Genomic DNA, 26,970 nt, shown 5'->3' with positions numbered 1-26,970 from the left:
GTAAATTGATTTTCAAAATATTTGGCTGCTTCTCCTGTATGTGTCGTTTCCTTAAAATATTTAACATCACCATACCAGCACACATAATGTCAGCTTCTTGAGGGCAAATTCAAGGATATCTGGAAAACAATGCATTAACTTGGACTGAAGTGTAAAGCACATAAGAAGAAAAGTAATTCATTGGAATGGTCACATTTAACTTTCTTTCTCACGGGTGAAAATGGCAAACCCTAATTTTTGGGTGAGATACGTCCTTCAGAAGAACTCTCGGCCTTTTCTGGGGCATTCCAGGAGCGGTTTAGCTCTGTGCGGCCGGGGCAGGTGGCGGCAGCAGCGCCTCCAAGTTGGGCTCTACCAGCCAGAAGGGCAGCAGGGCCGCGACGGCCGTGAAGGCGCATTTCGGGGCCGCGGCGGCCGTGAAGGCGCTTTTCGGAGCCGCGTTCCCTGTGAGGCGGGGGAGCTGACCCGTCCTCCCCAGCCCCGGCGCCGGCGTACAGAAGTGGCCGCTCCCCGCCGCCGTCCCGCGGGGCGGAGCGAGGGGCGGGCCGTCTGCCGAGCCGCGGCATTCGAAAGTCGCTTTGCTGGCACGGCTTCCGCTTCCTCTTCTTCTTCCTTTTCTTCGTCTTCCTCCTCCTCCTCCGCCTCCTCTGCCGCTGCAGGGGTCCGCGCGGGGCTGTGCCGGGCCGCGGCGCCGCTTCTCGGGGCAAGTGCAAGCCTTGGCCGGTAAGGGCTTGCGGAAGGGAAATACGGGGACTGACCCTGCTCGGTGTCGCTCTCTTCAGCGATGGCAGCGCGGGAGGCCGCCGAAATGTCCTTCTTCAGTCTGAGCGGCGTGAGAGAGCGGATGCGGGAGAAGAAAAAGGGTGCCTTGAGGACTGCGAAGTTGAATGCCTCGCTTGCATCAAAAATCAAAACGAAAATCATCAGTGAGTGTATTTTGCGTTGCGGTGTGTACAGGGGCTGGCTGCCATGTCAGCTTATAACTGGGCCTTTGGCCGTGGCATCAGGAGTGGGCAGCAGTCCCTTACCAGAGCTCATGTGCTGCTTCTCAGCCGCTTCTCTGCGCGCGAGTTCCTAGTGCATTCAGTGCCCTGCAGATGAGTGCCAAGTGCCACTCAAGGTGCCCAAAGGTGTCTGAAGTATTTTAGAGTATATGCAATCCTGTGCAGAAGCTAGCCCAACTGACTTGTTTTAATGGGGGAAATAATGCAAAGATAGAACAGGAGATAATTTGTACTACCTTGAAAAGCACAGATATTTCCATTACTTTTATTTAATTGTTTTGAAATTGGGAAACAGGGTAGAGGAAAATAGGTTTTTCTCCGATTTTTTGGATGGTGATGAGGACTTATCTGTAGGTAACTTGTTCAAAGCAAGAATCATTTCTTTTTAAACTCAGCACTTGAACCATGCCATCATTCATTAAGAATTGAAGCTTGCTGCCCAAGCATGACCCACTGAGAGTGGAGAGGGTGTCTGAAGTGTTGCATGTTATTACGGAAAATTTTTTCCTGCAGTTTTCTCTGGAGACTTCTATTGCTGGAAGGAAGAATACTGCTGATTTTGTGAGAGGGCTTTTGAGTTGGAGAACTGAATCTGAGGAAGGCTGGTCTGGGAAGAGAAAGAATTATGACAAGGGGAGAAGTATGGATGAGACCTTGGATGCTGATGGTGTGTGATACTGCTCTGTCTCTCACAGACAACTCCTCCACTATGAAAGTCTCCCTAAAGCAGAACAATAAAGCATTGGCTCTGGCCCTCAATGCGGAGAAAGCCAACGCACAGCGGCTCACCCAGGAGAAGATCATCTTACAGAAGGAGGTGAAGCAGTGCCACTTCCAGAACGCTGTGCTGCGGCACAGGCTTTCCTTCCTGGTATGGCACTAACAGTGTGGCTGGCATGGGGAGGGGTGGTAGGCAAGGTGTGCAGCACTAGCATCTCAACTGTGGGAGGATTGAGCTGTTGTTGAATGTCTGAATTCTTGACATATAGAAAAGGTCAACATTCATTTGCTTATTTTTGTTTCCAAGCTGTGTTCTCCCCAGAACAAGCCTTGCTCTGGCTACTAGTATCCTTGTTGGAATAGATGTTTTGATTGAATGTCTTTATGGCTTCTCTCTCTTTATTACCTCAATACAGAATAATATGTTGAAAAAAATGGACAATCTTATGGCTGCAGTTAAGACGGCTGAGCTGCTTGAGGTAAACCATGGGAAAAAGGAGCACACTGTTCTGGGAAGGGGGCTGTGTTTTTCTGTGTCTTTTGCTTTGTGTTGCCTGCTCACTTCAGTGTTGAACGCTTCACCTGTTATTCTTTGGTTGCTTGAGTTGTGCTGGCTACGTCCTTATTTTTAGTTTGGTGTTAAGGATTTCCAGGGTAACTTTTTCTGTAGGAAGAGCTACAGTTTTAAACTGTTTTCCTCTGGATTATTGGCTATATTTTCCAGTAGGCTCTTCTGTTCTGACAGGTTGTGACTTCTTTTCAATTTGTTTTTTAAAGTATTGCCATGGCAACTTGGGATAGGGAACAGGACACTTTCCCTGTGTCTTGTCTTGTGGGTGGATGGGAAAATATTCCTGCTTCCTAGTCTCAGATTATCTGAACTAGTTTAACTTCATTCTTAGGCCGTGGAGACACAATCTAATTCTGCTGCAATTTATTCCATAATTTATTCCTTAATGTGAGAGGGTTGCTGGCAGTACTTTACATACTTTCCAGAGAAACTGAGCTTCTGCTGTTTCTGTGCAGGAGGCTGCATGAGGGATTTCAAGAACTTTAAATCATTCCTCTATTTCTCTTCTTTCCAGTTCCATACAAATTCTGCATCCATGTCCAGTGGCCAGAAGAGCAGCATGACTGAAGATAGCTGGGCCGATGATATTGCAGATGGTCAGCTTCTGAGGTGGGCTTTAAAATGATACCACCAAGCTTGTCCTGAATTTCTATATGCTAAACTTCTTGTGTTTTATGTGTGTGCCCAGCTGCCAGTTTTACATGAGCTCTCTACTCTGAACCACCACTGCTTGATGCTTTCCTTTATTCTGCCTTTTTATTGCCACTCCTTGTCCTAATGCTGAATCTGTGCAAAAAGTGGTCTTTTTAATCTCCTTTCTTTGAGACCCTGTTACTTTTAGGCAATTTTCTCTTTGTAGCTGGGGAGCACGGCAAGATTTGCTTGAGTGAGTGAGTGCCATAGCTGGCTACTTTGATGTTTGTGACATAAAAATGCTTAGTAGTCACTTGCTTGTATGATGTAAGCTTGCATTCTGGAAAGATGGTCAGAGCAGCATCTCTTAAAGTATATTTGAAGTCCTGTTTCTCCTTTGTCCAGTCTCCCCTTTGAAGACAGGCCAGTCCTTGGAGCTGCCCACACATGGCCTGTAGTTAGTCTGCTGGATTCTGGGGCCTGTGAAACATAATCCATTGCTATTATTCCTTCTCACCAGGGTTACACAGATACCGATGAGAGTGCCCATTTCCAAGCTACGTGATGCAGAACAGCAAGGTGGCAGCTCCACAGCAGAACTCACATCCTCAGGACAATTTCAGAGACCTGCTTCTAATGCAGGAGAACTTCAGAGATCTGCTTCTAATGAGCCCCTGAAAATTGTGCCCAGTGCCTCCAAAGATACTTTGCCACTGCAGCACAACGAGAAGCCTCAGTTCCATCAGGAAGAGAATGACAAGAAGGTGACTGAAGCACTGGCAACAGAGGACGCTTTTCCTGACTCTTGCATCTTTGGAGGTAAATTTGCATCTTTTGCTGTTCTTCTGGTAGGACTTTTTGTCTGTACTCAGAAATGCATGAGTGCCATGGCTCTAGTTAGCTCTCAACCACAACTCCAGCAGCTCCCAATGACTGGTAGGAACTACATGCTCCACTGGGGCTGTTATTGCTGGAGTTATGTATACTCCAGAATCAGTGTCTTCAGAGGGATATGTGGCACATTTGCAGTACTTCAAGCTCGTAAATCAGGCTTCTTGAGTAATAGGTACTGAGCTTACATAAGATTTTCAGAGATGTGCGAAGTTGCAGAATCTGACTAGGTGCACAACTGTTTCTTGTGGATTTGCCCTATAAATTGTAACTCTTATACAGATCATGAGTGTTCCTAAGTATTACAGCTGGTTAAGGGATCTTGCTTTGAGCTGCCCTTTTGTTCAGAGGGAAGCCAGCTGAACAACTCTGGTACACAGTAAGTTTGGGGAGTCCCTGTAGAGACAAAATCATGCTTTTTCTATGCTCTGGATTCGTGACAGTGTATGGAGCAAGGCTTTTAGTGGTATGGGGAAAGATGGCGTTTACCTGCTTCATTTCTCAGCCTTAGAAAAGAAATTTTTCTTTCCAACAGAGGTCTTGTGCACTACTGAACAAAATCTCGACAATTTGCCAGCACTTGCCTGGGAAGGTCATACTCTTTCATATGAGGCTGATGAGATGGCAAAAGATTTGTTTGATCATCTGTCAAAAGGGCATGTTACTCAGAGGAGAAAGCGTTCCACCCTGTTTGCTACAAGCACTCCATCTTCTGGTCTGGATATCTTCCCACATGGCAGTTCCACTCAGGCAGCTGGGGATAGTACTGCACAGGACAACAGCAGCTCCAGCAAGAACAACACACAGCAGCAGCTGAGATCTCCCAGTCCCCCGGCTTCACCTACTCAAACTGCTGTTATTTCTCATAGAAACTCTGTGGGTAAAGAGACTTTCTGTGAGCAGCTACAGACAAAAGAAATGGGGTGTGGTGTTGAAACAGACCCCAGCTATAGCCAAGTCCCTGAGTTTGTTCCTGTAAAGGTTAAAAGCAAAGGTAGTTGTAAAACTGGAGAGAAAAAGACTGTTAAAAAAGCAAGAACAGGAAAAAAGAAAACAACTGCAATTAAAAACAATGCAGAAAGTAGTCCTGATAGATCTCAAGGTGAAGAATGTGCTCAAAATGCAAAGAAGCTTCTTAAGCCAAAAGTTGCAACATGTTCTAGTGAGACTGAAGTCTGTGAGATGGGGCAGAAGGCGTGTGTGGGGACTTTTGGCAGGAAGAATAGAGACTGTAGTGTGGAGCACCATTCCCACTGTCCTGATGGAGTCCAAAACTTTGGAAGTACATATGTGGTGAATCCAGCACAGCTGCAGAGTCTTGAAAGTGTTGACTTAATGCAACAGGTTAAGAAGGGACCTACCTTTGAGATGCAAAGTATGGAGAGCTTGCTCAAACCCCCAGCTCATACCTTCTCAAGTCATGAAGGTCCCTCAGGTGATTCCAGTCTACAAAATTCTACACAATTCTCAAGTGTGAGCAGAAAGAGCATCAGACAGAAAGCCAACAGAAAAACTAGGGTAATTGGGCAAAGAGATGATTCTGATGAGGAGTATCTGCCAAACTGTGTGATAATACCAGAGGCCAAAGTTGAAGAACGGCCTAAAAGAAGCCAAACAAGCAGGAAGACTGTCAGGGAAAGCAATTGTGATCAGAGAAATGAAGTTGATATTTTTAGTCCCTGTATAGATGTTCAAGGAGTAGCTAATGAGAGCACAAAGGATTTGCCAGGTAATCTTAAACCACGCAGGAAAACTTATATTGTCCATCCTTTGGATCTCGCAGGAAACTTGGGTTGTTTCCAGACAGAATTTGAAGGGGATGAAAATGTGCCTCCCAGGTCTGTTCCTGAGAGCAAAGGCAGCAAAATCCCCAGAGCTGCTAAGAGCAATCAAAAGAGCAATAAAAAACAGACAGGCGGCCTTAAAGAAAAAGGGCAAGGTGAAGTTGACAACAACATGAATGCTTTGAAAAAAGAAGCCTCTTGCAAACCCAAGTCTCCGAGGAAGAGGAGTAACTCTCCACCACCAGAGACCAATTCCCTGGCCAGAAAAAGTCATGGTGCCAAGGTTCTCATTGGAAGTTCCACAGAACTTGCATCCAAGCAAACAGTCCTGATGGGGAAGTTTTCCTGCATTACACATCTGCTGTCTGAGCCAGATGCTTTCCTGGAGGAGCAGCTACCTGAGACATCACTTGCAGATAGTCTTACTGACCTTTCACACAGTCTTGAATCCTCCTATGTGACCAGTTCTGCAGTTCTGCCTGTCAGCTCCAGACTTACAGAAGTACCAGTTTCCAAGAGCTTAAGTACTGAGGGCAACAGAATGCCAGCAAAATCCCCTGTTTGGTCAAAAAACTCCCTGATATTTGAAGAAAAGACTGCAGAGAAAACACCCGGGGAAAGGAACCAAGTCCAGTCAAGTTCTTGGAGGTCACCTTCACAGGAACCTGGTAGGTGGTAAGCTGGGGAAGGTACTTGTGTTTCGAGATGAGGGCAAAAAATCCATGGAGCAAGCACTTATATTTTCTTTCCTCTCCTCTCTTTTTTCAGAGTTAAAGATCAGTCTCCAGTACACCATTTATTCTTCCACTTGTGCTGGCCAGTCATTTCTGTAGCTGCATTTGCTTCTAGTTTATCAGCATTCCTATGAGAATTTCTGTCCACTTGTCCATGTGTAGATATTGGCACAAGACTAGCAGCATGTGCTGCATCTTGTTAGCACTCTTGTTATCTACAGGGCATACCTATTAATTTAGAAAATTAAGTACTCAAGCAGTTGAAAAGTCTCATTTGATGCTGACCCTGCCTACTAGAGTCAGTCAGTATTATTGGGACACAAAATATCAAGACGATGACAAATTTTTGGTCCAGAATGCTGCAAGGTGTCAGACTTCATACCTCTAGGTGATATCTTCACTGGAAATGAACCAGGAGCCAACCTAAGTTATTTTGGTTGTGGCTTTTTTTTTTTTTTTTTTGTTTGTTTTTAAAAAGGATTTGGAGGGTGTATCCCTGGGCTGGTAAGATGACAGTTAAACACCTTTTGGGGAGTTTGCTGTTAATGGATGCTCTGTAAAGAGAGTAGTTTTGTGAGGTTTTTCTTTCTGTAGCTGTTGACAAACTGGAGTGGGCTGTACTTTGTAGTGAGGGAGGGTTCTCCTGCCCTTCTCCTTTTGGCTGACTCTACTTGGAAAGGTGCAGTGACCACTGGCATGATCCTGGGTCTTGCTGGAAGTTGGTAGGTTGCTGGTAGGTTGGTTGTGTGCCATAAGCTTGCTGTCTCGTCCAGGCTGTAAGCTCCTGGGCATTACAGCTATCAAATAGAGTTTTTATATCATTTTTCTACTACACCAGGGACCATGATACTATCAGTATTAGTGATCTGTATTTTTTCACTGAGGGACCTAATTTGATTTATGAGCTGAGATTTTTGAGGACCACGTCTGGTATTTTTGGATTAAAATGGTCTCCTGAGTTTAGTGGGAATATGATTGGATTCTGGACTGTGCACGTTCAGAGAAACCTTTCTATTTGACAGCTGTTACTTCTTAGGATATCTGGAAATTATTTGGAATCACTTTGATCAAACCATGTGAATGTCTCCCTTTGCAGATATCAGGCCACTACGGGACTTGAACAGTGCCAGGGTTGTGTCTTACTCCAGCTCGGAGGAAGCATCAGGGTGCTCATCCAGGCGGAAACGGAAGCCAACCTGCTACAAAGAGCCACCAATCAATAGGTTGGGCTTTAAATGATTCCTTCCAAAGTCTGTTCCCATGCTGCAACCCCTGCTCTGCTCTCATGTACTCACTCTCCAGGGCTGGACCCTTTGTTGCTTTGTTTAAAGTTCTTCTTACCCTTTGTGTTCTGTGACCCTCCTCTTCTAACACTGTGTTATTCCAGAATTCTGCATCAGCATGCACGGATGTTTAGGCTTCTGGTAACAAGCTACCAAAGATGTTATTTTACTTGTTGAAATGAGCCCACCTCTTGGCAGACTGCATCTGTGGTACTCCAGTGCTAATGAGGCAGTAGCACAAGGATAAAATACAGGCTAAATAAAGACAGCTCAGCAAAAGCCCTGATTTCATTTACATTCTGTGACGACTAAAATTTTACACACCTGAGTAATACTTTCCTCCTGAGAGCAGGCTGTATCTAAGTTCACTAGCAGATATGGTACCTAAACAAATAGCTGCATCTTTTCCTTAAGAAACTGTAGATTCAGCACATCCAATGGCTATTGCACAGAATCACGTGCTCCTAAAATGATGACTTTGTTGTTATGTTACTGGGTGTGTTTTTCCCTGAAAAGTGTCAGTTTGAACTTTCTGTGAATAGCTGGTTATATTGTGTCAGAAGGTACTCTGTACTGGACAAGAAACAAACTGTACTACTTAATCATCTTATGAGGAAGCACTACAGTAAAATCAGAAACTTTAGGGACTAAAATACATGTATTCAAGGCACACTTGATGTTTCAGTGTAATCCTTTTGGTTCTGCAGGAAACTGAGGCAGGGTGACCCATTTACAGACACGGAGTTCCTCCACTCTCCTCTCTACAAAAGAAAAAAGAAGCCTGTCAAAGCCAAGGGAATGGCCAAGAAGATGAAAGAGGACAAAGAACAGCTTCCTGAAGGATATCCCACTGCCAACGCAGTCAACAGAAATGAATCAGGATTAGAATAGTGGTTGAAAGGCAGCTCCCAAGGTCCTAGAAGCTTGTGTGTTTAGCCACAAGGCTACAACTTTGAATGCAGAGGCCCGAGCAAAGATGGAGGTGACTGACCAGGCAGTTGAACTATTCCAATTAAGGCAACCCAAGGACCAATTCAACAAATTTAGCCTTGTAACGTGGATTTCTTCTGTTTTGAAATCTTTGGGACTCATGGGGTGGGGAAAGTGGTTGACACAAACTGATGGATGTGTGTTTTAATGATGAACATGGCCCTTATGTGCTGTATGATTAGCCACTTGCTATCTTCTGTTTCCTTCCTGTTCTCTCCCCCTGTCTGCCAGGGAGGAGTAAAGCTCTCTGCAGCAGAAGATGAGCCCTATACCAACCAACACTAAGGAATATTTGAAACACAGGGAGCTTAGGACCAGACCTAAGCATGTTTTGTCTCAAACGTTCTGAGTATTGCTACAGGAAAGGTGATTGGAGGAGAGGGTCCCGTGGGACAGAGCTGTTTAAAAACATCTCCCCCTTCTCCTATCACTTCTTGCCCCTTCAGCCTTCTTGTAGCCCCTTGAAGTAGTGGAAGATGTGATAAGGTCTCCTTGGCACCTTCTGTTTTCCAGGCTGAACAACCCCAACTCTCTCAGCCTGTCTTCATAGGAGAGAGGTACTTCAGCCCTCTGAACAACATTGTGTCCCTCCTCTGGCTTTGCTCCAACAGGTCCATGTCCCTCTTAAGCTGGGAATCACAGAGCTGGACACAGTACTCCAGATGGGGTCAGTTGTGTTTCAGGAAATCCTGTACTCTTCCATTGCAGACTGAGCACCCACTGGCTTCCAGCACTTGCTTTTTTTAGGGTCTACTGGTGTAACTTTGAAGGTTATTGATTCTAAATGTTTGAGAGAATAGTGGGGAAAAGAAGAAATCAGACTGGTAGTAAAAGGGAAGGAAATGTGCCCCTTTGGAAGCAGGAAAAGTTTCCTCTTTGTGGTGGAGCAGGGAGAGGGCTGCTCTTTTCTTCTGACCATACTTACTGCTTCTCCTCAGCACTTCAACAACATCCAGCAGTTCATGAGGATAGGCTGAGTCTTGCTGTACTTGCTGTACTCAGAGCACTCCAGAAGATGGAAACTTCATTAGTAGAGGGAAAATAGTGTCATCTGCAGTCAGGTAAATGCTACTACCTAGCTTACATTTAAGCTGTACTGTTAGGTTATTAAAACTAGGAAACAAAAAGCCCAAGATTTAAAAATGCCCTCTTATTTATTTGTTCAGTTTTCTGGAAGGTACCATGCTTTCTCTGGTACTCTGTAACTCTGGAAGCCAGGTAGGAGCTAGTAAATAACCGGGAATTTGTTAAAGGTGCTGTTGTATTAGAACCTGCTTGTGTTGACCCACTGATGACAGAAGCCAGGCAGGAACACAGATCTCCAACTGTTCCCAGTAATTGTTTTGATTGCCTCTGTGGGTCAGAAATGGGACTTTTTCCAGCTGCACTTATGTGCTTGTGCTAATAACAGAATAATAGACTGTAGTTGTTCATATTGAAGGTACAGAGACAGCTGCTAGCAGTTACAGAGCTGTGCTTCAAACACATGTTAATACTAGCTGCCCTAGTCTAACATTGGTACCTCTATCCTAATCACCACCTGTATAGTAGTCAGTTGGAGGGGGAGAGTTTGTTCATGTGTAACCAGTTTGTTTTGCTGAGCGATGATGTATCAGTTTATATTACTCCTCAAATAAAACTTCAATACAAGTGGTATCTTTGAATTTTTGTACATTACCTGATGCTTACCATGACACTACACATCACAGCTTTCCCTGGGCCAGAACAAATTAAAACTCTTAAGAAGGGACATATTTTGTGTTTATATCACATTCCAGCAGTTTGTCCCAGTGTGTACTGGACCGTGCTGAAAGCTACTGGCATCTCTCTCTGAGGCAGGATTTCCCCATACCTGCTAATCACACAAAGGAATGACACAAAGAATGTTAGTTGGCTTTTATTTTAGTCTGAATTAAAAATATTCCTTAAAAAAAAAACCCAACATACAACCATGGATGGAATAAGTTTTCACAGTCATGATCTGACTTGCTGTAAGACAACAAGGGTAAGTAATAGCCCAAACAATTGGAGAAAAGTTTGCACCTTTATGAAGTGTGGGGTGAGGGAAGAGGTTAACAGTTCCTATGCTTCACATCCAGTCAGAAGGAGCATAACTAAATGCACGGCCTGCATTTAGACACTGCAGCATGGCTTTGGTAGGCTCTTAGCCTATGAGGCTTGTTTCCAGCATTTACTAAGTGCTAATCAAATGCTACAGTCCTGACTGTAGCAATGGAACCAAATCCCTTGGTATCAGGATACTGTGCTCTGGTTGGCACTAAGATAAATTCAGGAGGGCTGCAGTAGAGCTGGCATAGCCCTCAGCTCACACTCACTGGGAAGTACTGGAGAGAGGAGGACGGTTCTCATTTCTAAGGTCTGTTGGGCAGTAGGTCACCACTGGTTTGACCAGAGTTGTGACACAAACTGGCTTTTAGACTGAGGAAGAGATAAACATCAAAGTCATGGACAGAAACCTCAGGTCTGCTGTGAACAAAATTAGGAATCCAGCCCCATGCCAAGCTTTTATAAAATTCATCTGCTTAGCAAAAGTAGGGCTTAGCCCAGCAGCTCAAAGGGTTTCAGAAAACATAATTTTCTAAAAATTGAAAAAGTGTCTATGTTTATTTTTATCTAGTGTTTGAAATGTTACACAACAAAGCATGATACAGAGCCACTTATACGAGCAATGATAGAAAATCCAGGTACGTGTTGTCTCCGATATCCTACAGTTCCCATTAATGCTCCTAATTCATTCTTTGATGGGGGCACTTGTATTTCTTCTAATTCCTTTAAAGTGTCTGGGGGAATTACTGCCACTGCCTGCATCTACCAAGTACTGAAAAATTTTGTTTCTTTACTTCATCCTTGACATTTTTCAGGCAAAATTTCAATTTCTTCTTAATGTAATGCTTCCCATATTGCTGCTGCTTCTCCCACCTTTTCATGGGAACCTCCTTCAATTAGAGTATCATCTATATATTGGTACAGTTTCACATCTGGGGGGAGTGAGACTGACTAAAAATTCAGCAAGATTGAGCAATCATGGGTGAATGTTTGTACCCTGGAGGGAGCCTATTAAACTAAAACTGATGAGAAAACAACTGCTAAAAAAACCAAGAACAGGAAAAAAGAAAACAACTGCAATTAAAAACAATGCAGAAAGCAGTCCTGATAGATCTCAAGGTGAAGAATGTGCTCAAAATGCAAAGAAGCTTCTTAAGCCAAAAGTTGCAAGTGAGACTGAAGTCTGTGAGATGGGGCAGAAGGCGTGTGTGGGGACTTTTGGCAGGAAGAATAGAGACTGTAGTGTGGAGCACCATTCCCACTGTCCTGATGGAGTCCAAAACTTTGGAAGTACGTATGTGGTGAATCCAGCACAGCTGCAGAGTCTTGAAAGTGTTGACTTAATGCAACAGGTTAAGAAGGGACCTATCTTTGAGATGCAAAGTATGGAGAGCTTGCTCAAACCCCCAGCTCATACCTTCTCAAGTCATGAAGGTCCCTCAGGTGATTCCAGTCTACAAAATTCACTTTTCTTGAGGAAAGAGACTTCAAGTGCCTGTGCTTTGCAAGATGACTCAAGTGTGAGCAGAAAGAGCATCAGACAGAAAATCAAGAGAAAAATGAGTAATTGGGCGAAGAGATGATTCTGATAGGAAGTATCTACCAGTGTGATAATATCGGAGGGTCAAAGCTGAAGAACAGCCTAAAAGAAGCACAACAAAGTACGATACAGTGCCACTTATACTCTGGTGTAAGTGGGAGACACTTTGCTAGAGGAGCTTGAGTAGGACCCATGCCTTAAGCCTTGGGCAGAGAGGCCAGCTTCCGCTTCAAGTTTTCAGCAAGCTTGTCCATGAACTCAAAGGTGTTCAGGTAATCAGAGCGTGTGACACTGGCAGGGGAAACAAAACAAGATAGACATTAGTTGTACAGACTCTCAAATAATCAAAGCAGGGGAAGACTGTTCAAAGAACTTTATGTCTTCCCTCTAAAACCAAAATAGTTCTCTCCTACTCATCAGGCTGGGGTTTATTTGCCAAAAGGCTCCAGGGAAGAGGTAGCCAGGTGATATTTTTCATTTATGTAGGTCTTCTTCATTTATTAGGATCTGGCCAACATAGCTAGATTGTCATAAAAAAAAATCTTTGCAGTTCCTACTTTACTTTTTTCCCCATTCATTCAGTACAATAGCAGAGAGAGAGCAATCTGGACTAAGCTGCTTGGGTCAGGAAGTGTCTCATGTTCTGTTTGTACAGCACTGGGAACAGGTAAGCTCTGTGAGACAGACTCCTGTTCTTTACCATACTAAAATAATGTTCCAGCAGATGCTCTTCAGAACCACCAAGTAAAACAGCCTCCTCTAAGCGTAGCTGGTTATTTCATACACTTACTTAGGCAGGCCTTTGATGCAGGCAGCAAGGTCCTTTGTCATGAAGCCAGATTCAATGGTCTCAATGCAGACTTCTTCCAGGGCAACTGCAAAGTTCCTGAGGCTAGTGTTGTTGTCTAACTTAGCTCGGTGAGCGAGGCCTCTTGTCCATGCAAAGATGGAGGCTGAGAGAGAACACTAGGTTATTCTATCCTTCTAGAACTTCCTGAAAGTTGCTCTAAATCATCATGCGGAACAATAATTGGATTTTTTAATATCAATAAAACTGAAAGCAGATGGAAAAAAAAAGATAGAAAATCTAGTATGGGAAAGAGAACACTTATCTTCTTCTAGGTATCCTCTGCCTTTCATCCAACTCTAAAAAAAAGCAGACCTCAGAAACTACTCACCGCCTCCAGTAATCTATGCATGTCATTGTATTTTCCTCCTGCCCAAGTCAGAAGGAATGACACATGGTAGGACTCTGTAGTTACACAGAACCTTGGAATAGAAGGGTGCAGTCTGTTTCCTTATACTACATTATGCTCTGGTCTCTATGCAAATTTAGAGGATTCCTTCCCTCATGTCCCATTCCAAGCGCACTTACACTTTGAGTGTGTACATGGCTTGGGGTGTGGTTGGGTCTTCTGAACCATCAGAAAGAGGAGTAAAATAAAAAACAACCAACCTAAACCTTAAGGCCTTGTATAAATCAATACACCAATAAACCAATAAGCCAATTGTTTCCTGAAGAGTGAGTGCATACCTCAAAGCTAGGTTAGGTCTAGCTTATCCCTTGCACCCACTCCATTCCAGCCTGTTTTTTGCTTTAGGCTGTGTCTGTAGAGGCCCAGAGAAGCTGGCTTAAGTCACAGGAGGGACTGTGGGGGTGTATTCCCTTGCCTCCCTCAGGCCACACTGTGATCTGAGAAATGCTTGTTAGGCCTTGGCCTTGACAAACCACACCTGGACTATGCCCTTCTCAAGCTTGTCAGAAACCCAAGAACTAGCGGTGTCTAGTGAGCACATTTTTTTAATGAACAGCCTTTGAAAGGTATTTTTCTTGCTTGAAAAACAACCCAAGTTGAATAATATTTTTGTTACTGAACTTTCAAAGAAAGTCATTGACTTGAGTTGCTGCCAGGATGGAAAACTACTATGACTAAAGCCCACTCTCTTGCGACCCCATGAACAGTGATTCAAAGTGAGACCCCTTGAGCTCTTGACTGTAAGGAGCTAATGCATACTACACCCTACTCTCTAACAACCCTTTAAACAGCAGCCCACAGTGAGATCTTTTGGAGCTCTTCATTTCCAGAAGATCCACATGGAATCACAGAATAGTCCCAGTTGCAAGGGACACAGAAGGATCATCGAGTCCAACTCTTAGGTGAATGGTCCACATAGGGATTGAACCCACAACCGTGGTGTTATTAGCACCATGCTCTGACCAACTGAACTCATCTCAAGAGAAGGGACTAATGTGTGTGTCTCAAACACTGATAAATGGATGGCTGTGGAGCCAAGCACAGACTGTTGGTACTGACATGCCATGAGAAAGAACAAGATTTGACTGGAGAAGGGGGGCCAGGTGGAGACAGGAGAGTATTTTTCTGTGAGGAAGAACCACAACACAGTACAGCGCAAGCACAAGAATGAGTGGCAGGAAGTGGGCATGGCGTATAGGTGGGGATTGAGACCAAAGACCCCAAAAGCCCTCTGACCCATTTCCAGACAGGCCTGAAAGAATGGACTGCACTTGATGACTAATCTACACAGAAAGCAAGAAACCTGTCCATAAAAAGGTACCCTCCCCCCACCCCAAGCCCAGGTGGTGCCCCCAGGGCCCTGGACATCTCATCAGTCAGACCAATGCAGCTGGATCGCCACTTACCAGCACTGAAAACAGGACTGGCATCCCCTCAGATAGATCAATGCTGTAACCAGGATTGGTGATCTCTTTTTCTCTATCATTTATCCTCTTTTTCTTTAATTCTCTCTTTTTCTCTTTTCCTTTCTTACTTTACTTCATCTTTCCCTCTTTAATTCCTCTCTTCCCTTTCACCCTGCCCCTTTATCCAAAACCCACTGCAGTGTGCTTATATTGTAGATCAGGGACTAACACAGCAATTTCCATGCCAAGTGTGTAGCTTACTAATTTACTTTCTGATTGTTTGCAGACCCTCTGACTTTTGTAGTTTCTTTTGACCAATGAGCATTTAAGAACCTTAGGTGCTTCCTTCCCCTTAAGGGTTGTCACAGTCTCGAGAAGAAAAATGCATTATGAACTGCAAGTTTCACCACTCATTGGTGCAACTGTCTGCAGAAAGGGTGCAGATGTTCTTACTCTAAACTTGTTCTTTCATGTGTAGAGATGATGAAGGGCAGTGAAAAGCAGCTCACCAATGGGGTTAGTGGAGGTTTCTTGGCCTTTCTGGTGCATGCGGTAGTGACGAGTAACTGTCCCATGAGCAGCTTCTGCTTCAACAGTCTTGCCATCAGGGCAGATCAGCACGCTGGTCATCATCCCCAGAGAGCCATAGCCTACAGAATACAAGTTTCAAAAGTTCAGTGTCTCCTTTGGACAGCTCTGTCAAATTCCCCTTAATCTCCCCATCCTACAGTCCCCCTACATCCTCCCACTGACATGAAAGTCCCTGAACAGCACAGTTGCAGTAGTGCTTCTGCAACCAACTGGCAAGTCCCTACAGACTGAAATAACAGTTCATCTGAACAAGAAGTGCTACTGAACCATGAGATATACATACACAGACATTCTCCACCATTTAAAGAGAATTAGTACTGTCACCTAATTTGCTGGACAGATTTCTACTGAAAATGTACAGTAAGAGAACAGTAAGTGTTGCTTGTCTTCCACACAGGGTGATAACAAACCAACTTATTATCAAGAGCATCTGCTCTTGTGAGAGGAACCAGCAGCTTCTGATATTGGACATTCACACCACTTCTAACCCTAGAGGTTTCAGAGACCTGCATCTTTGAAAGCTGCTTTGTTTAGTAGTCCAACACGCATCCTTGTTCTGTGGGAGGCAGTTTAGTGGCATTACTTCAGAAAGAGCATATTACATAAAGCCACACATCTCATCCTGTGGAATTCTGTATCTGTACAGAATTGTTTTGGCAACAGGCACCTTGGTTATAACGGATTTTGATCAAGCACTACAAACATGTCAAGTTAAACATATCAATCTCTCTCTTTACACCTGACAGGTAGCTTTAGGTCCTGAAGGTTTTCTTACTGATCTATAGAGCACCTGCCCTCACACTCATCAGCAGTCAGCTTAACTCAAGCCGTCAGTGAGACAGAACCAGCTGTCTAGATACTGTCCATTAGAATAGAAAGCCTACCAGCTATCATGTTGGTAGGAACTTCCCTCCTGCAAATAAATACAACTACAGAGTCTACATTCAATAGATTTTCTTGTAAAAGCAAAATCAGAATTTTTTTGAGTGCCTGATACCTCCATCACTGGCCACAGATTTGAAATACAAATTCTGAGACCCAACACCACCTCCTGGACCATTCCATAAGATGTGACAGAAGGACACAAGAGACTACCACTAAGCCTACTTCAGTGTGGCACAGGAAGCACCTCATACCTTGTGCAACAGAGTCAGACTGCACATCCCCATCATAGTTCTTGCAGGCCCAGACAAAACCTCCTTCAGACTTCAGGGCCTGAGCAACCATGTCATCAATGAGCCTGTGCTCATACCAAATCTTTTTGGCTTCAAACTGTGACTTGTATTCTCTGGAAAACAAAAAACAAAACACCTTGTCATATAAACAGGGATTGCAGAGTTTGTGCATACAGAGGTGCAAAGAGATAAGACCAAAACCAACAAAAAAATCACATTCTCTTTACTCTTTTTTCCCTTGTCTGCTTTGCTAGGCTACAGCATGGCTGCTTCAGAGTCACAGAGGCACCCACAGAGAATCTGTAACTCTATTAGAAGAGATGGACACCACAGCCACATTTAGCAGAGCTTTCAACATCGAGTACTGTGCCTTGCAGGACAAGGGACACTGTGATAGAGACGGCATCCCTGGTGCCCTCAAAGTGTTGCTGAATGTCTGAAAAAGCAACTCACAAGGCTGGAGGGGATGTTCCTGCTGCAGACTTATGCATTGCAGTAGGAAGTACACAACTAATTACCTGTCATAGATCTCTTGGAAGATGTCTTTGAAGCGGCCATCATATCTCTTCAGAATGGTGTTCTTGGTGCTCATGTAGAGGGGCCAGCCTTTAGACAGTGCCATTTGGAAGGAACTGTGGGCAAAATCCTTTATAGACTGGTCAAGATTGTACATTCCCATGGCTACGCCACCACAGCCTGTTAGTGGAGGAAGAACAGATAGGAATCAACTAGATTTAGTTTTAGTTAAGAATTTTACTCTCCCCGTAGCAGACTTTGGCTGGCAGGTAGGCTGGTGCTCTCCCCATGTGTTTTAATCTAGTTCTCAATTTAAGGCTGGTTCTTTCAGGAGAAGACTTGCTTTGCACTATCAGCTCAAAGCTCCAGCAGTTCTGTGACACATGGATAGGAAGGTGGTTTTGTTTTACAGTAAGTACATCTTAATAATGTGATCTAATCCCTCTAAGAAGTTTTGTTCTAATCCAGCCTAAGCAGCAAAACTGTGACAGAAGCGAGTGTGCTTGAACTCCTACTAGCCATTTAAGTAATACAGTCTTCTTCTATCAAAGCAGAAGGTAGCAGTTTGGAGCAGGAGGTCTCAGTCAAAGCCAGAAATGGATGTGCTCACACCTTAAATGCTCTGCACCTTCAGAACTAACTCCAGCAGTCAAAGACTACTTTGCCTAGCTCAGGTAAACAAGACTCTGCATGAATTCCTGCATTTTTTTCAGCACATGTGGGGCCTACCCTGCAGCTTTGATCCACCCACTCAGGCTCACGTCTAGCAAGTTGTGGGAAAAACGTGCCAGTTGTGTGGGTGCTCAGGCAAGTCCTGAGAAGGCTCTGAGGAACTAAAAACATTCACACGACTTAGACTGTGTTAGGCAGATGTGTTAGAAGCACAAATGGAAGCGTGCTGAACTTGCAGCCCAGCTGCAAGAAGCACTCAGATCATGGAAGAGGAAGATTGTGGGTGAAAGCAGGGTCTAGAGCTTCATGAGAAAGCTTTGTCATTTTCAGAGCACAGCTCTGTGTTTCTAGTGAAAAGCAGATACCAAGTACTTAATTTTAAGCACCTCACTACCACCATCTATCTAGTTTTTGTACAATACTCTATCAGGGATCTTTGCTCTGGAAACAACCCAGACTTTTTAAAAATACCTTTCCTAATATCCATTTGTCCTTACCTCCTGGTGGTTGTTACTACATGGACATACATGCAGACTGAACAGGGGAAGCCAGAGGAGGTTTATCTGCTTGCCAAGATAGCAATGTAATTTAAAGTTGATACTGACAGAGAATGAAATTCCTGTTGTTACCAGTGAAAATACATGTTGTCCCTGTACCTTCCCTACGGAGTCAAGGACAGTACAGGGTGTGATCAGCTACAGAGACTGTGTCCTCAGGAGCCATGATTTCATGGTTGCTGGATGACAGCTCTAAGTTTTATTCAAAGAGCTATTTTCATTCATGTAAAAAAAAAAAATCTTTATTGCAATCATACAATTCTACTGCCTACTAAAAATCTCTTGATTCAGTGTCAAGGTTGAACATATTAGTACAGCAAAAAGACAACCTTCCCTTAATCATTTGGGAGACATGCTGGGCACAACAGTTATCCATGGGGAGGACAGTTCCCCAGAGCAACAGCAGTAATCTGTCATCTTTGCACTTCCTTGCTTTCTGCTCGCTGATGCAACGCAGAGCAGCAAATCAGACTGGCAGCTGGATGGCCGCCCATCTTCAACACAGGCTCACCAGCCACCTATCAAATGAAAACAGATTAGGACTGGCAGTGAAGCAGGTGAACTCCAGATGAAAGGATATGCCAGAAGAGATGGTAGAGATATAGGCTCTTACGAGCAAGAATGCCAGAGAAATCAAGTATTACAAATGAGGGTCATACGTCAATCTTGGTATCTGTTTGCCAAACCAACTGCACACAAACAAGGATGCTGTGGTTTACATGGACTTCATTTTTTTTGTAGCTAAAACTAAAACACTGCACACTCACAAATAGATCACCATAAGACTTAAAATCCTGAACCCTTTGAGCAATGATAGACAAGAGAGATAACCTATATTATGTTTTCCTGAATCCTGCCCCTAGAGAAAAGAGCCTGAGTGCTGGCAACACACGTGTAACTGCTTCCATGCAACAAAGCCCACCAATGTCAGGAGTCCTCCTGAGCCTAGCAATGTCTGCAACCAGCACAGCAATAGGGATAGGAGGGACACCAAAACCTCTGGGACTGCCTCTGTTAAAAGTTACAGCCTACGCAGTCAGGAGCATCCTTGTAAAATCTTTCCACCTTACAAGAGTAAGTGTTAATTCTCATTTCTACTGAGCAAATAAAAAGACTGCTTCATAAAGAAGGGCAAAAACTGCAAAGGTATACAGAGATCAGTAAGACAAACTAAACCCAGAAAAAAATTACACATGAATTGTTCTCAAACGTAGCTCCCCTTAGGTCAGGCCTCGTTTTACATAGCAAGTTTGCCTCTGATTAGAGAGAAAAACATACATGCTGCTACCAGAGTCATGATATAAAGAGCATGACAGGTGGCCAGTCTAATATGATTGTATTCTTGATCTGCCTCTTTGATCCCAGAGGGTTTCAAGGAGCTTTCAGCACTTGACAAATAAATGAAGAAAACCCAAGCTTTCTCCCCCACTCTACCTCAAAACCATATTTTACCATCAAATAGATCTGACTGATAATTCAAGGTTGAATTAAATCCAAAATAGTAGTTTTAATCACTACTTAGAGAAATACCTACTTTCAAAGTTATGGACCAGATATGTGACTGGTTTGCCTCCATCTGTGGGAGTGTAGGTCATCTCCACTTTTCCAGGCCCAGGTATCACAAAATCAGTTGCTCTGTACTGTTAAAAAAAAAAAAATTGCCACAATGATTTTATCTATCAGGAAGAGAGAACCATAAAAGACAGCCCTCATTTGGGAGGGCAGGGTACAGAAAAGCAGTCGTACTAAAAACCCCATTAAGTAGACTTTTTATTCAGCCAGATGGTCATTGGATTATTTTACTAAAGATTAGAAAGACAGGAGTGACAGAATCACTTAGGTTGGAAAAGACTCCTAAGATCATCAAGTCCAACAGTTAACCCAGCCAGCACTGCCAAGTTGCACCACTAAACTGTGTCCTTAAGTAGTCAAGAGTCTGCCTGTTTCAGAAGCCATCCTTCCCTTTAGGGGAAAAAACTCACAGATCCTTGGGCCCCATCAACTGGCAGAGTATGTACTTTTGCAGATACACTAAAGTTTTAAAGTGCAGATTATTTAGACCGTTGCATGGTTGCTGGGTAGAAAGGCTCCCCTCTCTGCCTCAAAAAAGCCACTCATTACAACTGCTGATCTCTTAAGTAACAGGGAATCACACATCATACAAGATGACATTTGAAAGGCCAACCTGTAGAATGAGTCTTTGAAGTTAAAAACTTCAAGTATTTAAATGATGTCTCATCTTCCCAGTTGCTCTGAACAGTATTGTATGAAGTCACATTTCCTTGAAATTTGTTATTATTTTTCAAGTAGTTTTCCTCCTACCAAGAGAATCTGTTCCCTGAGCTGTTCTGAAGTGTCTCGCTCCTATGTCCTTTGTATGTTCTTATATTGTTCCTTTCACTTTAATCTCATACTTTGGCAGGGTTTCAATCCTTCCCCTTTAATCCATTGTTTTCTATTATTATTTTGACCTTCTTAATTATTCACAACCTTTAAGGATGTTGAATCTCATTCTTTTCTAGTGTCAGGGTTCTGCAATTATTTTCCTCTTGAAAATTTATTATTTTACCTTCCTATCCCAGGTAATCTAATGACTTGCCCTCAGTTTGCAGGTTTACCCATCTATTTAAGCACTTGGCTTTTCTAGAAGACTTTTCTTTTGCCATGTTTGGTTGCTTTACAGCATATGATTGCCCACGGAGAACAGTATGACTGATTCTTGTCTTCCAGGCTACCCAAAGGGCACAACACTGAGAACCATTCCAGGGTTCTTGAGAGCCCTGTACTACCACTGTCAGGAGAGCTCTGATAAATGATGTTTCCCTACTTCTGTACCACAGCCTGATGTGCCCAGTTCAGATACCAACTCTGCAGGTATGCTGTGCAAGTTTAAGCAGCAGACCACAGTAAAAAAAAAAAAAATTAAAAAAAATAGAACAAAACCACAACCCCATACAGAAGGCTGTGGATGCTAAAAAGCAGGAGCAGAGGAATTTTCCAGCTGCTGAAGCATTTGTGAAGTTTTTCCTTTCTCATGCTTTAGCTGAGAAACAGTGAAAGACTTCTGCAAACTAACTCTCTATCTTGTACCTGCAAGGTCTTGTTTTGGTTCACTGAAGAAAATATTTTGAAATAGGCATTGTAGCATTCAGCCAATCACTCTGGGAGGTGTAGGGTCAAGCACCCAATAACGTAATTTCGCTATTGCGAACCAAGTTATATAAACGAGGTGATAATTAATTAAATAATCCCATTCATCCTGGACCTGAATTCGTGTCATGATTTTCACCGTCCCTGGGGACAACAGCGACAGAAGGCAATTTTGCCCACTTCTAGAAATCACTCACTTGTATCCACTCTTGCTGTGAGCAACATTTTACACCAGAAAGTCCTACAAAGTAAGAAGGTGGGCTGTGTAAAGGATATTTTCTAAAAATGTTCTTATGTAGGGAAGAGGGTTCTAGGAGAGGTGATGCACAATATCTTAGCAGAGTTAAGTGTCTAAGTACAGGCCTATCTAATCCAAGCACAGGCCTCTGAATGCTGTTTATACAGTGACACTGTTCAAGGAAGAGAGGCATGAACCAGGCTCTCCCACACTTGCCAGTTGCAGTACAAACAAAGTGCTAGCAAGTATGTGCTCCCAGGTGGAATGCAAGGGACAGAGCAGAAGCACAGGGATGTCTATGTCTTTGGAGCTCTGTACCAGTCAGGAATAAGCCTGTTGAGACAAAAAGAAGTGTAAACACTGAAATGACTCACTTGATCCCCATAAGCGTGACGGCCGATGACAATGGGTTTCACCCACCCAGACACCAGCCGGGGAATGTTCTTGCAGATAATAGCCTCTCTGAAGACAGTGCCACCTAGGATGTTTCTAATTGTGCCATTGGGAGACTTCCACATCTGCTTCAACTTGAACTCCTCCACTCTCTTCTCATCAGGAGTGATGGTTGCACACTTTATGCCCACATTGTATTTCTTTATGGCTTCAGCAGCTTCCACGGTTACTTTATCATTTGTAGCATCACGATGCTCAATGCCCAAGTCATAGCTGTAACAAACCCACAGACACGGTCAGGACTGCCCAGGACATTTCTTTGTGTTCAAAAGGAAAGAAACAAGACCCATATGTGCTTGAGAGTGTAGTTGCAGCATTCTGCCACAACTGAAGTTATCCCTCTTCCAGAGCAAATGCTGGAAGAAAACAGACTTACACAGTGACACTTCTCCTGTGAGGGGAGGTTGGTAGGAGATTGGAGAAAGAAGAGCTTCAGTTTATGCTTCAGGTTTTCTGCCAGCATGGGACAGTATCTCCTCTGCCTTGCCTTTTGAGCTTCCTGCAATGGCAGCTTTCAGTTGAGGATTCAAATTGTATGGAGCAGCAAAATACCCAGATGAATATGAGCCTTTATTTCAAACCTCTTGTGCTGAGGGTTCTGGCTTCCTTCATGTACTGAGCACATGAAGCTACACTAGGCTTAAAAACCACTTTGACAATGGACCCACAATCCCGCTCTGGCAGCAAAACTGCCAATATTCCCTTCAAACATCAGAGGAAGGTCATTTCCATACTCACTGTTTTAATAGCTTTTGGAGAACAATGGGTGCCCAGCATGGAACAGCCCTGAAGCACAGCCAGCTGTACATGAATCTAGCCATTGTGCTGGCTCAGCCAGGGGTTTGCTTGCCCTCCTCCCACCCCTCTTTGAAAAGGGATGCTCTCCAGACTGTATGCATGTATTATGCTGCTGGGTTCCTGTCTGCTTGGTTCCCAACACCAGCAAGCAGAAAGCCTGATGTAGGTGGCATACAGATGTCTCCAGCAGCAGGGGAAGAGGTCAGACTTGTGGGTTTAACTGTGGCAGATACCACTGAAGGCCTCTGTCCACATGGCTAGGAGCAATGTAGCTGGATGCTTCTCTAACAGTTGTAGCTCGGTGGCCAGAAAGGGAAGAGATTATTTGTTCTGCTTGGCCAGATGCTGTAGACAGCATGTCCCTTTTGCTGTACCCAGCTGCTAGTATTTGTTTTTTTTTTTTTCCAGAAGGGAGTATAGGAGCCCAGCCTAGGTTCAGGGAGTAATTGCAACAGTTAGCTCACATCATCAGCAACAGAGCTCAGGCTTACAGCCATCAGGGCAGAGTCCGTGCCCTACAACCACCCTTTTGTCCTCTGGGCAGATGTTCAAACAGGCATGGCAAGAAGCCATAAGCCTACTCAGGGGTTCACAGATGCTAGGCTTCAAGTCAGGGAGTAGCTGAAACACCCCATGTTTCTAATTGTTTAGGCTGCAGGGAGTCACGCAGACTGCCCAGGTGCTGGAAACCCAAGACACAGGAGATCAAAATACAGGCTGTGTCTCTGAGAGACTTTCTTAAAAGCACAGTACAGGAAAAAAGCTAACTCTCAATTCAGCATTCACTGCTCACTGCTGTGAGGAATCCTGGAGGGGATGCTTCCGGCGCCAAGTGAAACTCCATCAATGCCTAATGACACAAGCAAATTGCAGTATAAAGTAGCTGACTGTCAAAGAGCCATTACCTGTGTAAATCCAGATCTACATAAGGAAAAATCAGCTTTTCTTTAATCAGCTCCCAGATGACCCGTGTCATTTCATCTCCTTGCATCTCCACAACGGAGCCTCCATGGATTTTTTTAGACATCTTGAACTGCAATAGACATAAAAAACCCCCAACCTAAGTTAAAAGCTACCAATACATGTATCCTGATTTTTACAACATAACTAGGTAAGGCACTAATATAGTACACAGGATGTCTCCAAAAAGTCTTGAAAATAACCCCAGTTTACCCTTAGTTTCATGTTAAATGGTATTTTCCTTAAAGCTCCAGCTCCTAGGGAGATGTATGTGAGGATAAAAAGAAAGCTTAATATCTGAGAATTAAGGGCATGGGCTTTAATTATGGTTGTATGAAAGAATTTGAAAACACAACCAAATTCTTCCCCCAAATTCCACAGAAATAGATGAGCACTGTTTCCTTTTAGATGTCATGAGTTCTAGTCCAGTTGCCTGTTTCTCCACCTTTTCCTGAAAATCAGGGGTTAATGGACATGATTACAATGACCGCTCACACTGCTGAAACCATTAAGATTAATATATTGTCAGCTTCTTTATTAGCTTTGTCCCCCAGGAAGGAAGGAAACAGGTAGGAAAATCCAAGGGCTACACATCAAGAGTATTTTCTCGTGGAAAGCTTTATTTCCACAGTAAAATAAATACTGGACAAATTTGTTTGCTGTAGGGAACAGAAGTTTCCCAAGATATTTGTGAAAAAAGCCTCCAAAAAATAAACTTGAACTCTGCCCTTCTATTTGCACTTAGTTTTTTTGTCAAGAAAACTTCACAAGCCACTGAACTGCTCTAACAGTGCCCTGCTTTCCAACAGCCACAGCTTCTCGGGTCTTGGCTCCAATTATGCAAGAGCTATGACTTGGCAAGTTCCTCCTTCCAGACAGTCCTGTTCTTGTGTTCAGCTGCTGGGATACTACAGTGAGATAGCAACCTTGTACCCAAGGCTGCAGTCGCACAGAGACCAATGGTCATGAATGACTTGATCCAGATTGAAGGGTTCTACTGTACACACACAATCTGTTCATCTAGACCAAGTCCTTCAGAGGTGCAAGGCTTGCAAAGCAAGGGCCTCACATTACAAGCATGTTGGGAGACTGTCCCAGGGTTCCAATTTTCTTTTTTTTTTTTTATAAAGTACCTTGTGCCGCATTTCCAAAATCCAATCTATTAAACAATTTTAGTCTGGGAAAAGAATAAACTTTCTAAGCTATGTTCATGGGATCAAGCTTTTGCAAACCTTTTAAAGAGCAAAAGCTAAAAACAAAAAAAACCAACCAAACAAAAAAAAAAAAAAAAAAAAACAAAAAAAGGAAACAAACAAAAAAAACCCAACAACCAAAAAACGCCCAAAACAAAACCACCCCAAAACAAAACCCACCCAAAAAACAACACAACCTTCTCCCCCAAAGAATTAAAATTTAAAAAATAAAATAAGATTGTGCTACTGGGACTCAGTTCAAAAGATAAACTACTTCAGGCACTTCTATCCCTAACACAGATAGTACTTTGGCTTATAGTGGGCCTCTCTAATCCTCATGGAGAACTTGAACTTCACATGACCACACTCTATCTGAACTCAGTTAATTTATACAAGTACTTTGAACCCAATTTTCAATTGTGACTATCTAAATAAAAAAGTCTGTATCACAGCCCATGGCCTAGACACAGAACTACAGTCTGATTCATTTAAGTAAAAATGTAGATATGCACAAACCCACAAAACACTGCTTGTTTTGTGGTTTGGTTCTACTTAACTAAGACAAATCAAACTATGTCAGCTATGGCAATAGGTTTGGCTTCAGAACTAATCGATGCTGCTGTCATGCAGAGGACACAGAGGTAGGTGAGACACACCTCCACTGGGATTCATCTCCACTGGTTGGAAACAGCAGCTTCTTCAACGACTCTGACGGCATCCAACATGTTTATCTGATCATGGCCCCGGTACTTTTCTCCTCCTCAGGCAGCATTGTCCCCAGTTTCTCTATGATCTGGGGCAGTACTGCAGTAGCATCGCTCTTCTGCACACCAGTCAACATGCCAAGAGGCTCCTCTAGAGAGCACACATTCCCCAGAGTTCAACTCTGCCACTCTGATTTTATACTGAACTGCCAAAATCCAGCAAGGTCTTTCTCCTACGGCAGCTCTTCATTAAATACACTTAACCCAGGCACACAGCCAAGGCAACTTAGAAGAAACTGTGTATTTCCAAACACCCCTTGGTCCCGAGGAAGGGCTCGGGGCCTACAGGCAATAATTAACTATTGCAACAAGTCCGTAACTCCGGCGTACAGCAGATCTCCCTGGAGGAGACAGCTCGCAGGGGGCGCGGAGCGGGTCCCTGGCACTAACCGAGCTCTCGCCCGCACTTGTTTTTCGGCCGTTCTCTCCCCTGACAAGGCGATCTCGTGGCACAGGGGGGATTCGCCCACCGGGCCGCGGGCAGCAGCCGCCGCCACGGCCGAGGCTGAAATCCCGGCACTGCCACGGCCGTGACTGGGGCCGCTTCCCCTCGCGGGTGGGGACACGCGGGGGGCCCCGAGCCCGGCCCGCGCTGGGGACACCACCGAATATCGGGAGACCCCAGGACTGCGTGAGGAGACAGCCCAGCCCAGGACAGGGAGGGCGATCCCGGGGTGCAGCACCCTCAGCTCCCGAGGCGCCTCACCGACACTAGCGGCGGGCGGGAGGCGGCCGCGGGGTCCCGCCCGCACTGACGGAGAAAAGCCCTTCAACACAATCCCGCCCCTGGGAGCCCCGCTGCGGGTCGGGGGCACCGCGCCCGAGAGAGGAAGGACAAAGGGTGCTGTGCGACCGTTGAACCCGCGGCGCGCAGGGGCGGTGCCGATCCCCTTTACCTGCGGCGGCGGCGGCCCCGGTCCCGTTCCGTTCCGTGCAGCGCTGCGGGCTCGATGCGGGGCCGGGCCGAGCGCGGGGTCCTTTATGTGGCCGCGCCCCCGCCCCGCCCGGCCCCGCCGCCGCGGCG

General features: G+C 44.4%; 2 protein-coding genes across 3 annotated transcripts; one reads left to right on the top strand and one right to left on the bottom strand.

Moving 5' to 3' along the window:
• The first annotated feature begins 687 nt into the window (after positions 1-687).
• Positions 688-12,301, top strand: LOC104693818 (shugoshin 2-like). The gene is made up of 7 exons (XM_039554976.1): positions 688-926; positions 1,700-1,875; positions 2,141-2,203; positions 2,810-2,904; positions 3,449-3,747; positions 4,355-5,272; positions 12,139-12,301. Exons 1-7 carry the CDS (start codon positions 785-787, stop codon positions 12,258-12,260), a joined length of 1,815 nt encoding a protein of 604 aa, XP_039410910.1. The 5' UTR covers positions 688-784; the 3' UTR covers positions 12,261-12,301.
• IDH1 (isocitrate dehydrogenase (NADP(+)) 1) lies at positions 10,492-26,947 on the bottom strand. Of its 2 annotated transcripts, none has more exons than XM_039554977.1 (9): positions 26,843-26,947; positions 23,935-24,062; positions 22,153-22,444; positions 19,925-20,030; positions 17,164-17,341; positions 16,607-16,758; positions 15,389-15,529; positions 13,008-13,170; positions 10,492-12,508 (listed from the first exon to the last, which is right to left on the bottom strand). In XM_039554977.1, exons 2-9 carry the CDS (start codon positions 24,054-24,056, stop codon positions 12,415-12,417), a joined length of 1,248 nt encoding a protein of 415 aa, XP_039410911.1. In that variant the 5' UTR covers positions 24,057-24,062; positions 26,843-26,947; the 3' UTR covers positions 10,492-12,414. The 2 variants fall into 2 exon arrangements, with proteins under 2 accessions (XP_039410911.1, XP_039410912.1); XM_039554978.1 differs by having other exon boundaries at positions 23,935-24,067; positions 26,845-26,932.
• Between the last annotated feature and the right edge of the window lie 23 nt (positions 26,948-26,970).

Source organism: Corvus cornix, chromosome 7 (assembly GCF_000738735.6).
Source record: "Corvus cornix cornix isolate S_Up_H32 chromosome 7, ASM73873v5, whole genome shotgun sequence".
Taxonomy (NCBI): domain Eukaryota; kingdom Metazoa; phylum Chordata; class Aves; order Passeriformes; family Corvidae; genus Corvus; species Corvus cornix.
The sequence above is the reverse complement of the archived record's forward strand: the minus strand, read 5'-3'. Positions and strand labels throughout refer to the sequence as shown.